General features: G+C 34.7%; 2 protein-coding genes across 4 annotated transcripts; one reads left to right on the top strand and one right to left on the bottom strand.

Annotated features, from left to right (window-relative positions):
* The first annotated feature begins 2,540 nt into the window (after positions 1-2,540).
* LOC7479747 (probable arabinose 5-phosphate isomerase) lies at positions 2,541-4,456 on the top strand. Its single transcript, XM_002302004.4, has 3 exons — positions 2,541-3,377; positions 3,646-3,869; positions 4,103-4,456. Exons 1-3 carry the CDS (start codon positions 2,733-2,735, stop codon positions 4,257-4,259), a joined length of 1,026 nt encoding a protein of 341 aa, XP_002302040.1. The 5' UTR covers positions 2,541-2,732; the 3' UTR covers positions 4,260-4,456.
* Positions 4,457-5,759: 1,303 nt separating this feature from the next.
* On the bottom strand, positions 5,760-11,956 carry LOC7479746 (putative lysine-specific demethylase JMJ16). 3 transcript variants are annotated; one of them, XM_052450616.1, is made up of 11 exons: positions 11,818-11,956; positions 11,332-11,447; positions 10,597-11,030; positions 9,589-9,660; positions 9,430-9,507; positions 8,771-9,274; positions 8,419-8,634; positions 8,094-8,258; positions 7,698-7,734; positions 7,366-7,592; positions 5,760-7,103 (listed from the first exon to the last, which is right to left on the bottom strand). In XM_052450616.1, exons 3-11 carry the CDS (start codon positions 10,891-10,893, stop codon positions 6,384-6,386), a joined length of 2,316 nt encoding a protein of 771 aa, XP_052306576.1. In that variant the 5' UTR covers positions 10,894-11,030; positions 11,332-11,447; positions 11,818-11,956; the 3' UTR covers positions 5,760-6,383. The 3 variants fall into 3 exon arrangements, with proteins under 3 accessions (XP_052306576.1, XP_024451281.2, XP_006386222.3); XM_024595513.2 differs by having other exon boundaries at positions 7,366-7,734; XM_006386160.3 differs by lacking the exon at positions 11,332-11,447 and having other exon boundaries at positions 7,366-7,734.
* Between the last annotated feature and the right edge of the window lie 1,496 nt (positions 11,957-13,452).

Below are 13,452 nucleotides of genomic sequence, written 5' to 3'. Positions count from 1 at the left end.
TTAAGAAGAAAAAAGTGTTTTATGATGGTAGGACCTACTAAAAACCAAGATGATGCCGCAAGTTTTGTAGAAGCAGCATTTTGGTGCTTCTAGTGGGGGAGGAACCACAACAGTTGAGCATGACTCCACTGTCGCATTTAAAAATGTCCGTATAACTACGCTGAAACCAAAGCATTTGTAACGCAGTGAAAGAGTTTTATATTTATCTGTTGTTTTATAATATGATGCATAATGTTTTTAATTAAATATTTATTAAAATAATATTTTTATATTTTTTAAATGAAAAATCATTTTAAAAAATAAAATTACTAGGGTGTCAAACAAGCACATATTTTTATTAAGCTAAAATATACGGAATTCTCTAAATATGGATTGTAGTGCCATTATAGTATGGACTAAAAATTCTGTTTTAGTGTTTTATAAAGAAATTACTTGATTTAATTTAATTTATTGTTAAATCAATCTAAATTTCCATCCAATTATTACATAAAAAACAAGTGCTAATCACCTGCGTAATAATTACACTGTAATTGTATTATCCTCTCTCTTTCTCCCCCCCTCCCTCCCGACCAAATTGCAAAACCCCCCTCCATTTCTTTTTCTCCTCAATCAACAAAATCACTCACCACCACCGATAACCTCCACCACATCACAAGACATCAGCAATAACCTTCACCGTTTCATCATCCTCCACCACGCCATGATTACCACGCTTCCACTTACACATATCATTACCACCAGCACTAAAAGCTTCACTATTTCTGAACTGGGTATTTTTCGCATCAAACCCTACTACTGATTCAGGGAAAATTTAGCAAATTCGACATAGATGCAAACAAATAGGAATAGGAGCCCATCAAAGTAAAATGCTAAAAGCATTCATACATGGAAACATGCTCAAAAGCCCAATACATGTTACGGATCTCTATGCTCAATCTAGGGTTTGGTCCACGGCTTACCTGTGTCAGGCCTCCACACGCCCTGCCCTCTGATAAATTATTGTTGTTATATTATGATATGATTAATTTTTAAAATATTTTTTAATATTGATACATTAAAATAATTTAAAAATAAAAAAAATAAATATTAAAAAAAAACACGACCACACAGCAATAACAAATAGGATCTTCCTCGTCTATAATCCATCCATAGTAATTATATATAAAACACAAATTTATTTTAAAATTTTGATTCAATAAAAATATATCTTAATATAAAATTTTGTATATTTAATAATTCAATTTTTGTTTATATATATTTTTTAGTCACCTTCAATAAAATTTTAAAATTTTGATTCAATAAAAATATATCCTAAAACACAAATTTTGCTATTGCATTTATTTTATTTTTTTCTTAAAAAATAGGTACATATTTTAGTTTTTTTTTTCCTCCAAATAATCTAATTAATTTATATTTCAACAGCTTTCCTAAAGTAAAATATTTTTCACACAAACTCTCATCCTGGTCATTGATACACATAAATTCTGAATTGTAACTCAACTAGTATTAATTTATTTTACCCTCTTGATTTTATTTTATTTTTCTTCTAGAAAAAGAGATTCTGTACGTTGTTTACGAGCAAAAATGGATAATACTGCAGCATAGCATGTCATGAACATGACAGGCAAAGAGCCGAGAGGCAATACTCTCCCTCTCACTATATTATGCATTTGTTTTTACGGTAAAAGCTGTGTTTTATATTATTTTATTTAAAATTAATTTATTTAGTGTTTTTATATTATTTTGATTTTTTAATATTAAAAATAAATTTTAAAAGTAAAAAAATATTATTTTTAAATAAAAACCACTTAAAAAAATATCTGTAATTATATTTCTAAATACTCCTAATAAATGCGGTCAATATTACCACATAAATTCCTCAAATTTAAAACCTTTTTGCTTTTCATGTATCTTCACTCAAGAAAATAAAAACTCTTTTAATAACTTATCATCACTCTCTCATACAAATCACTCAACCCCTCTTTTCATATCAATGATTTTTATATTACAAAAATACAATAACAACAAAATTATTATTTTATATTCATCATTTTTTATAAAGCAATCGATCAATCAAAATAGTTATAAGATCCAGCTTATGATTTACTTGTAGACTCAAAATTCAGCTAAGGCTAAATTAGTAAATTTCAAAGAAATATATATCATTTTAAATTCATTCTATTAAAAAAGTTTGAGTAATTAAATGAATTAAGTGTCTATTGAAATAGGGATTGTTTTTTAATTATTTTTTTATCTAAATATATATAGAGAATCAATATTTGTTTTAATACATCAACTCATCAAAACAATAAAAAAAAATAAAAAAAATTTAAAACTAAAAAATATTCAAAATTTATAAAATATACAATTAAACTGGAATGCGAAACAACACATCATTTGTTTAATACAAGACCCGGGTTTTGAAACACCTTCGAATGTCTAATAATTATTATTAAAACGAACAAAAATCCACGCACATTGTCACTCCCCCGCCCCCCTTAAAATAAATAAATAAATATATAATAAAATAAATCCCCCGTTGGGTACAAAAATGCCTCCCCATGATCGCTCTACCGACACCGGCGTCCAAATCATCCCCTCTTGCCGCGTAAAAGAATAACGGCAATAACAATATTTCACACACCCGCCTCTGCAAATCCCTCCCCAACTCGAAGAAAGCCAATCATTTCCAAAACTCTCTCTCTCTCTCGCGATCTAACCAGAGCCAAACAATGGGCTCACTCCCACCATCTCTGGACCTTCCCTCACCGAATGCCAAATCCCAACAAATTGACCAAACCACCCTTCTCAACCTCTTCAAATCCCAACAAAACCACCTCAACTATTTCTTCCGAAACCTCGATCTCTCTCAAACATTAACCTTCACCCAGACACTCCTCCACTGTAACGGCACTATTTTCTTCTCTGGCGTCGGAAAATCCGGTTTCGTCGCCAATAAAATCTCCCAAACCCTAATCTCCCTTGGCATTCGCGCCGGCTTTCTCTCCCCTCTCGACGCCCTCCATGGCGACATCGGCGCCCTCTCCGCCTCCGACATCCTCGTCCTATTCAGCAAATCCGGGAACACTGAGGAGTTGCTCCGTCTGGTTCCGTGCGCCAAGGCGAAAGGTGCGTATCTGGTGTCGGTGACGTCCGTTGAAGGCAATGCTCTCACGGCGGTTTGCGATTTGAATGTGCGTTTGCCTTTGGAGAGGGAATTGTGTCCGTTTGATTTGGCTCCTGTGACCTCCACTGCGATCCAGATGGTTTTTGGGGATACCGTCGCGATTGCGTTGATGGGAGCCAGGAATTTGAGTAAGGAAGAGTATGCGGCTAATCATCCTGCTGGAAGGATCGGCAAGAGCTTGATTTTCAAGGTCTTTCTTTCTCTCTCTTTTTTTTTACTATTAATTGATATTCAATTGCTTTTATGATTTTCTTTTTAATGTTTTTTTGGCTATTTGAATTGGGCATCGAGTTAGATTACAATTAGAATGTGCATAAATGAAGTTGTTTTAGTTAATTGCTGCCGCGATCTACTGCGGTGATATTATTGATAATGCTATTTCAGTTATTTGTTGATGCCATCTATCGAGATTGATTTTGAAAATTTTTGTTGCTTGGATTCGACTTAAAATGCTCTAGGTAAAGGATGTGATGAAGAAGCAAAATGAGCTACCAATCTGTAAGGAAGGAGATTTGATAATGGATCAGTTAGTTGAGCTGACGAGTAAAGGATGTGGGTGCCTGCTTGTTATAGATGAGGAGCATCACCTGATCGGAACATTTACAGATGGTGATCTACGGCGTACTCTCAAGGCTAGTGGGGAAGCCATCTTTAAGCTTACAGTGGGAGAAATGTGCAACAGGTAATGTGAAAGAAAACAATGCATTTGGTGTTCTCGAAGTAATTGTGAGTGATCGTTTTAGCTAGACGTTACTCTGATTTTGTAGCTTGTATGTGATGCCAGTTGTTTCTATAATGGAGAGTTTCTTGTATATCAGTCTTTTTGCTTAATGTTGCAAATCATGGATTGGGATTGATTTGAGTTTGTGGCAAAATTGCATGTTTCTCAGCGCTTTTTGTCTTGTGTTGTTTCAGGAACCCAAGAACAATTGGTCCTGATGCAATGGCAGTGGAAGCCATGAAGAAGATGGAATCACCACCATCCCCTGTACAATTTTTGCCTGTTATTAAGGATGATAATATCCTGATTGGTATCGTTACCCTCCATGGATTAGTTTCAGCTGGGCTTTGATAAAATTTGGGATTTTATTTTTTAATGCCTCGTAGGTTTTATTTATTTATTTAATTTGTGATTCTTTATAATATTAAAAAACTGGAACACCACCGGGCAGGGTTCTCTTGTATTCTTATCTTATCATTGTTTCAAAGAATTATTGGATCCGATATGTTCTGTAGATGTAGAGGTATTGGATATTCTGTCTTCGGATATTTTAGGTCTTGTTTGGTTATTGTTTAAAGAATTGGGGAAAACCCACCGCACAGACAAAGAAGAAAACTCTGAGGGGTGTAGCTCAACTTATCAGGCTCTAAGTTTGCTCCCTATAGGTCACCAATTCGAGTCTCACAGACCTCAGGGTTATTGGAGGCTTCCATAGTCGTTAACTTCAAGGCCCGTGGGATTAGTCGAGGTGCGCGCAAACTGGCCCGGACACTCATGTTAATAATAATAATAAAAAAAGATAAGATAAAAAAAGAAATGGGGACAATATTGTGTTTGGTAATGAAGTATAAAATAGAGGAAAGATTGACTCGACTTGATCCGATTAAAAATCTAGGTCAACTCGTGAAAAAACATAGGTGAAAAACTCATTGATTTTTTTTGAAAAAACAAGGTTGTTGTGATTATTTTTTAAGAAATTCTTGGGTCAGTCAAGTTGACTTTCTCGACCCGTGACCTAAATCTTGTCTTGGGTCAACTCTCGAGTTGGATTTTAAAACTATAATAATAATCATTTTTATTTATATGTTAACTTCGGTCAATTTGTGTTAAATTGTGTTGACCCTCTTGACCCGTGATATGAACATTGTCCTGGCCGATCTTCGAGTCTGATTTTAAAATTATGATAATAATAACTTTTATCGTTACATTGACTTGGGTCAACTTGGATTGACCCTCCTAGTTCGTGACTCATGTCTCATTTTTGTTTTATGTTAACTTGGATTGACTCAGAATTACCAACCTGACACGTAACTTGAGTCTTACTCTGGGTTGACCATTGAGTTAGATTTTAAAATTATAATAATAACCATTTTTGTTCTTATATTGATTCGGGTCAACGATCAACCTTACTCGTGACCTAAACTTTGCTCCTAGTTGACCCCAAAACTGAGTTTTAAAATATAATAATAACCATTTTTATTCTTACGCTGACTCAAATCAACCCGGCCCGTAACTAGAGCCTCGACGAATAACCCAGATTTTATCTTGAATTGACCATTGAGTTGTGTTTTAAAATTATAATAATAACTTTTATACTTCCATATCCTAATTAGAAAATTTTTTATTAAGATTTTTTTTATAATGATATTTTAGGGATAAAAAATAAAAAAAATATTATCTTTAAAAACAAATCCTCCTATAAAAATTCTCTTTAAAATTATTTTAAAAATAAATTTATTGTTGTACCCATGTCCTTATCTCTTCGATCAAAGACATTTATGTTTTCATTGTATCTGTTATTTTTATCCCCAAAAAATAATCAACCACTACCTTCAAAAAAAAAAAAAAAAATGGCATGAAAGCAGGATACTCAAATTCATAAGAAAAGAATGTGTGAATAACATGAGGCTCCCCTGGGGAGTCACCTAGCTCCTGGAGACCTGCCAGGGAACATTTGGCCCCTACTTAAACCTGACGTTGCACACTTCGTGGATTAGAGAAACAGCTATTCCGACAAGTGTTTTGTGGTACCTAAGTTTAGCTTCGCCCAACACCTCGCGGACAACTCGAACCCAAGCTTTCAGGCCGGATGAATGAGCATCTGAACGACTATGCTACAACATTCAGTTGTAACAAGCTAGTTAATTTACAGTCATGCCAACTGCTGGCTTCAAGTCGATTTCATATTTCGGCGTACAAGATTGGGGACAGCATCGACGCATTATCTGGGACCATCATAATCTATACACCGCGTTATCCAGATACTTTTCTTGTGAGGTTGCACTATCATCCAAAAAGAAGCCAGCTCTTGGGAAGAAAAATGGTTTTGAGGGTCCCCCATAAAGAAAATAACACATCTTTACGTATTGAGATTGTCAGAAGTCTAATCGAAAGACTAAATTTCTGTCAAATTTGAAAGTGACCTGAAGCAGCAGGAACATAGGATGGAAGCAGAAACACAAATTTTCGCCAAAACTACATGCCAATATCACATTCCCCCAACTCCGAGGAGCTAGATGAGCTTGTACTATCAGATGAAACTTCACATTTCAATAATAAAGAAGCATCATCCACAGCTTCACTTGTAACAAATGCAGACACTTTTGGGCTCTCCCTTGGCTTTTGTTCCCCTGTAACAAATGTAGACACTTTTGAGTTCTCCTTTTCCATTTGTTCATTCAAGGATCTTAGATGCAGCATTCGTGCCTTCACTTCTTCCTTTATGCTAGAAACAGCACTCCTCTCATTGCCATAAGGTGTTGCAACACGTTGTGATTGATGTTTTTTCTCTTTTGATTCCTCTGAGTGAAATTCTGGGCTACCGATATGGTTGGGTGCTTGTGAATCATCTTTGGAGATATACGAGTACAATGACAGTTTAAGCTCTTCTCTAGCCCACCTGTAGACTGCGCTTAATTTCCCTTCCAAGGCTTCAATAAGTATATTCAGCTTGCTGATTTCATATCGGAATACAAAGATCTTTTCACTCCAAGCACAGGAACATAGCTGTTTTGCATGATTCAGACAAGAGTATCTGTCCATGGAGCATGAACAGCGTACTGCAGAAAGGTGTAAATCATAGAAGCATATGCTGCATTCCCTTTTGCTGACAGCATCGAATTTGTTGTCCATCTTCTCTGACTGAGAAGGGGTGCACAGATATTTCCTTCTATTGTCTTCCATCTTCATTCGTGTCTGCGAAATAGGGGAATGAAGGAAAACGATAAGAAAACAAAATAGACCAGCCATTGCTACAGCTTAGGTTAGGAAGGGTTTCACAGGTAAATGCACAATGCAAAGTAGGAATAGGAAAAGAATGTAACATAAAAGAAAACAGTTAGACCTTGTGCAAAGAAATTTATAATGATGACACAAGTGTTCTCTGGGAATATTCATATTAAATTCAAACAGGAGCGGAAGTCCACTAAAAACTGAACCAAGAAATTGAAAGGCCTACCTTGAGCGCTTTTGCTAAGATCCCATCCTTTCCAGAGGCATCTTTCCATCTTAAATTATCTAAGGTGCTCTTCCTCAAGAGTGAAACTTCCCACTGTGCCCTCACAGCTTCCTTAGCTGCACCCAACAACAGCTTGTCATGGGAAATTGACGTCTTCCTCCCCTGTTCAGAGTAGACTTCTACTGCAAGCTGCCCATGTGGCAACCACTCAAGTAGAGCAACATTTACTACCTCAGAACAATTAAAGCCACTATCAAATCCTGAATAATATGCTCCTGGAAGGACAAGAACAAACTCTCGTGGATTCTGAATGCAACGATAAACAGGTATACCTTCAGACTTCAATGCAGAAGTGGATAGTTTGGCAATCTGTATTAGATAAAAACAATATCATCTGAAAGATTTACAGAGCCTGCGAATGCATCAGAAGATATTAAGAACCTAAAAACTAAAAAACAGAAAACATTACAAATCAACTTTCATATGCACCAAGATCACCGTAAAGGACACAAGTCAGGAAATAATTAGTTATAGTAAGATTACAATTAAGCTAAAGAAACATCAACTAATAGTACATGATGCGTAATACCAATTTACTTGAAAGATATGTAACTTTATTCTCATTGCATGATAAGAACCTTGTTCCACAGTCATTGCAAGCAATGAGCATCTAAAAAACAAATTTCGCTTCCATGATGTAATCTAACTAGAATTTTATCACCACTCACCACCCTATCATGCAATGTAAGATCATCTTCCGCTAACACATCTGGCAGGTACTTCTTCATAGCAGCTTTAAACTTAACAGCATATCTACCTGGGACACCATACCATATTTTGGGGTCACCCAGGTGCATGTAACAGAGTGAGTACAAGTGGTGCTCTTCAACTTTCTGTTTTCCAAAGAATGAGCAGAAGAATAAGCAAGCAAACAATTTCAATTTTTTTGTGTGTGTGTGTGTGGGGGGGGGGGGGGGTGTTATCTGATCATTCACAGCAGACCAAAAGTGAATAAACATGACCCTAGTCATTAAAAGAAACATTGGAACTTACCCAACAAAATGTTGAGAAGCACATTCCAATGTTCAGTCGAGGCACCAAGACACCACAAGTTTTGTTGCTTTCAAAAGAAAGAAGAGAGCCTGCAAGCCTAGGTGTATTATTTAGGTTCCAGCCCGATTCCAGATATTCATCTGTATTTGAAATACTGGATTTGGTGGGAAATCCACTGCCAAAAACTCCAGTGTCCAGGTTGCTACCATAAAGCACCTAAAACCAGCAGAATGATAATTAAAGCTTCCCAATCAAACAGAAAGAAATACAGAAAAAGTGATTCAATGTACTTGTCATACACACACACACATATCTGTTTGTGTGTGTGTGTGTCTGCTTTCTTCCAGCATACCTCCATTTCTTCAGTAGGATTCTCAATAATTCGTCTATACTCACCCTCGATATTCTCCACTGATGGTTTCCATTGCTTTGAACACCCATCTGAATCCATATTTGCAAACACATCCTTACTAGAGCGAAAATACTGGCTTTTGAAATCATCGGCACATTTCTTGAAAGATTCAAGAGTAAATTTTGGATCAGGTTCAGATGCAAAGCCATCAGTGTTAGAGCATCCAACTTCATCACAATTCATGCTGTATCCTTCACCAACTTCATGATCTTTATCCATTGTAACACTATTTCTCTTACAGCTTACAATTTTACTCTTTATATGCTCATCTTGAAGCCCATCTATCCGTTGAATGTGCGTCATAAATGGAGCAGTTTCCCAGACATTCTTTTCCTTAATAAGGCAGGGTGGGTTCCACGAAGGAGGAGGTATGATCCGGCAAATTCCATATCCCTCTGCTCTTGAATGTACACTAGCAATATACTTCAGTGTATCTCTAAATTCCTGCAGTTATAATTTATACTGATTCAGAAATCAAGGTTTTTTTACCAGCCCGTCAGCCAGCATTCCAAAATGAATAAAGACAATAGGAACATCCAAGAAGAAGCTATACCAGTGAAATGCACAAAAGTCATTCATTACAATTAGACAAAAAATACCTCTTCCGTTGGGTGGAAAACAGGAACCTCTTCAAGGACATCTTTTCTTGCATCCTCAGGACGCCAGCTTGCCGTTACCTGCTCCATGGCTTCCATTAATGGGTCACGGCATTACAGAAGATATAATTGGAAGAGGACAAACTTGATGAAGAGTACCACCTTTAGACAATTACTGCAATCTGCACATCCATAGGCAACCCCTTTTGGAAGGGAGGTTTCTGAAGGAAGATCCTGTGAAAGATATTAAATAACATGCGATAGTTATGACTTATGAACCCTGACCTCCAACAGTTGAAAGATAAAAATCCAGTTATTCTTTTGTAGTTCTGCAAGCATGTCAACCATGGGAAAGCTATTTCCAACATTATCTAGAGAGAAATTTATCTATTTTAATTATGGGAAAATGATTAAATAACTAGTACCTTTTTTTTTCAAAGAATCCTCATACTAATTCTCTTTATATATTTTTTCAGAGCAATTTGTTAAAATATACACAAGGAGATGGATGTGTGCATGCAAATGAGCCAAACTTATTTAGCGTGCTGATTTTCTAAGAGGACATGACAGAACAATATACAACAACACTCCCCAGCCAAGAGAAAGCCATTTCTATGACTTCCACTTCTCATAATTCAACATCAGACTAAATCAATCAAATCCTCATCTATTAAAATTATCACAATTGGATGCTCCAGAATAGTTAAGCCTAAGTAATGGGGAATGAATGAAGAAAGAAAACAACAGCAATTGATATTTGAGACTAAAATGTCAAATATTAATTTCCGTCATTATCTTTATTCACCAAGTATTGATTCAGTATCGTCTTTGTTACCCATGAGCAAAACAACACAACAATATCATGTCAGCTTATCCCAGATTGCTTTTGCAGCTAAACATATTAAAAAAATCTGATTAAATGCTTTCCAAATACACATCTTTTAGTACACCAATTACAGAAAGCTCAAATTGCTTACTATGCAATGATGTCCCTTTGAACATATTTTGGAATATCGAAACAAATTATATGAAGAAAATTTCTCACAAATGACAAATTTACCCAATCTAGATTAATATCAAGCAATAGAGAATTATGCCCCAGATTGTAAGAAATTAACAGACATCAAAGCCCACAACTCGAGAGAGAGGGGGAAAGAGAGAGGATATGACCATGTTAACTTGTTCAAAGTTTGATTCCACTAGGTTCTGATTTTTCTGGCCATGCAGAATGCTTGGCCGATGCTGAAAAAATCTCTTTAATGTTGCAACATCAATTGTGTCAGTCGTGTCATCCATCTGGATTGTCTTTCCTTTGGACACACTGGTAGATGGTGTGGAATTACCATTTTGTACACTAGTTTCTACCTTCTTCAACCTAAAGGATGTCAGAGATGCAAAACCTGGCGGGACAGAAAGTTTTTCTGCATTTTCATTTCTGAGATCACTTCTTGAGCGCTTTGTCCTCATTAGTAATCTTAAGGCCCAAAGGAGAACAGAAATAAATTTGTTAGACTAAAACTTCATGTTTATTAAGCTTGATTGCGTCAATCGCTTGACAATCTTCACCACCAATCCATGTCCAACAAAAGCCTAGAAACTTTTACCTGCATCAGCCAAAGAGAAGCAAATATGAAAATTTTCAAATTAATGGATTCAGCCATTACTACAAAGTAGTAAGAATGCAACCGATATTGAAATCTGGGATTGTTACACGTGTATTCTGATCCAAAACTGACAAAATAGTAAATTAGGAAGATTTAAATCATAATCCAAATCCTCCTGCTCCTTCTCTATCAAAAGACTGATCTAAAATAACTTCCTTTGTGATGCCTTTATTGAAATCAAGTTGCGCAACCAAAAATAAAAAGAAAAAAAGAAATCAAACGAGACAACTACAACGTGTACCACATAAACAAGTCCCCACTGGAACCTTCCAGGATGCAATTTCGGACAACTAATCACATCAATCTTGTAAGTTTCTCATCATAGTCCAAGACCTCCGAGCCAGTTATATGTACCTTCTGAAAAGCAAAAAACCTCTTACATTACACAGAAGTTCAAACACGCCCACGCAAAATTTCTCAATTTCTTCTAATTGTTTCACATTTCCAAGACTTACTAACACGTTTATTTCAGCCAAGAAACTTATCGCTACGTTATGCCAATCCATCCATGACAAACATCACATGTTAAACGCATACACTTCAATAAATCTTTCCAGCACATGTAGCATTTCAGAGAAAAAACAAATGGGTTTCTTCCCATTTGAATTTCTTGAAACAAACCACAGACATTTCTTTACACACTATATATCATCAAACAACTCACACTAGCAAACCCAGCATCAAAATAAATAAATAGGAAATAAATAATAGAGAGAAAAACGCATACCATGAAAGTTAGACTGAACCCGTGAGGAAAATGAAATAATTAAACAAGGGTTTCATGAAAGGCCTGCAGATATCAACGGCGAAGAAACCACAAAAAAATAAAAATAAAAATTGATGAGTACTTAAGATTTACAGTTTATTCTAAAAACAAAATAATTATATTTTAGATTTCAGATTTACATGTAATTACCTTTATGACCGTGGTTTTGGTATGCATTACCTCGTCTAGCTGTCTGACCATAAAGGTAATTTTGATATGCTCCGTCGTTTGTAGCATGTGCAAAAGTTGATGCCGTTTTGTCAAAAAATCACACCCCCCTTGCTAAATGGTAATGGGCCGACGATCTGGCCCATTAAACTATCAATGCCTAACCCATATTAGCCCATGTCAAGAATTTACAAGATGTTGTAAGGACGGCTACATGAAGAAAAGAAAATTACAAAGCTATAATTAATAACATAAGGTGGTGTATACATATTTGAGTTTCATGAAACTTGGAGGAGCTGTGTTTAGGATAATACTAGATGTCATGATCGCGCGATGTCGCGGGGTTGTGGCATGCTTGTGTCTTTTTGTGGGTTTATGGAAAAAATAATAATAAAAAAATCATATGAAGAAAAACTGTTACAATCACAATATTTTTAAGGAAAAAACTACAAAGTTAAATTCTCAACCAGCTTAATATTAAAAAAATAAAATCGCCAAAGATAATTTTGAAAAAAATCATAACAAAAAAAATAAAAGGAAAAAAAAACCATGCAGAGAAACACTGTAACAATCTATAGTGTTTCATAAGAAAATCTACAGTTGTAATTCTCAATCAGCTCAATATTAAAAATAATAAAATCCGATAAGATAATTTTGAAAAAAATCATAACAAAAAAAATCATATGGGAGAACACTGTAGCAATCCACACTGTTTTTTTTTTTAAAAAAAAACTACGAAGTTAAATTCTCAACCAGTTTAATATGAAAAAAAAAAATCAACAAAGACAATTCCGGAAAAAAAAAACCACAAGGGGAAACACTGTAGCAATCCACAGTGTTTTAAAGAAAAAAACAAAAAAACTAAATTCTCAACCAACTCAATATTAAAAAAAATAAAATTAAAAAAAACAATTCTGAAAAAAAACACAAAAAATGAAAAAAAAAGACAATTTTGGAAAAAAAAAGCAAAAAAAAAAATTTAAAAAGGGAAAAAAAACATGTGGGGAAAGTTAAAGCTAAATTCTCAACTAGTTCAATATTAAAAAAAAAATTCAACAAAGATAATTTTGAAAAAAAAACATGTGGGTAAACACTATAGCAAAACAAAAACCATATAGGGAAACATTTTAGCAATCCACAATGTTGTTTTTTTAAAAAAAACATGAAGCAAAATTCTCAACCAGCTCAATATGAAAAAAATAAAATCGACAAAGATCATTTTGGAAAAAAAAATTCATAAAAGAAAGAAAAAAAACCATATAGGGAAACATTGTAGCAATTCATAATATTTTAAAGAAAAAACATTACAGAACTAAATTTTGAACCAGTTCAATATTAAAAAAAATCGACAAAGATAATTTTACAAAACAACACAAAAACAAAAAAGAATAATAATAAAAAAGACAATTTTGGAAAAAAAATATGTAA

This window comes from Populus trichocarpa, chromosome 2, assembly GCF_000002775.5.
Source record: "Populus trichocarpa isolate Nisqually-1 chromosome 2, P.trichocarpa_v4.1, whole genome shotgun sequence".
Taxonomy (NCBI): Eukaryota; Viridiplantae; Streptophyta; class Magnoliopsida; order Malpighiales; family Salicaceae; genus Populus; species Populus trichocarpa.
Note: the sequence above shows the minus strand (reverse complement) of the source record. Positions and strands in the feature narration are given on the sequence as shown.

Excerpts from the sequence above, each read along its gene's own strand:
- LOC7479747 (XM_002302004.4), top strand. The coding sequence starts at position 2,733 with ATGGGCTCACTCCCACCATCTCTGGACCTTCCCTCACCGAATGCCAAA. Across the intron at positions 3,378-3,645 it reads GCAAGAGCTTGATTTTCAAG|GTAAAGGATGTGATGAAGAA; the intron begins GTCTTTCTTTCT and ends AAAATGCTCTAG. Across the intron at positions 3,870-4,102 it reads GTGGGAGAAATGTGCAACAG|GAACCCAAGAACAATTGGTC; the intron begins GTAATGTGAAAG and ends GTGTTGTTTCAG.
- LOC7479746 (XM_024595513.2), bottom strand. The coding sequence starts at position 10,893 with ATGAGGACAAAGCGCTCAAGAAGTGATCTCAGAAATGAAAATGCAGAA. Across the intron at positions 8,259-8,418 it reads GCTTCTCAACATTTTGTTGG|AAAGTTGAAGAGCACCACTT; the intron begins GTAAGTTCCAAT and ends TTTGGAAAACAG. Across the intron at positions 7,735-8,093 it reads TTACATTGCATGATAGGGTG|ATTGCCAAACTATCCACTTC; the intron begins GTGAGTGGTGAT and ends TATCTAATACAG.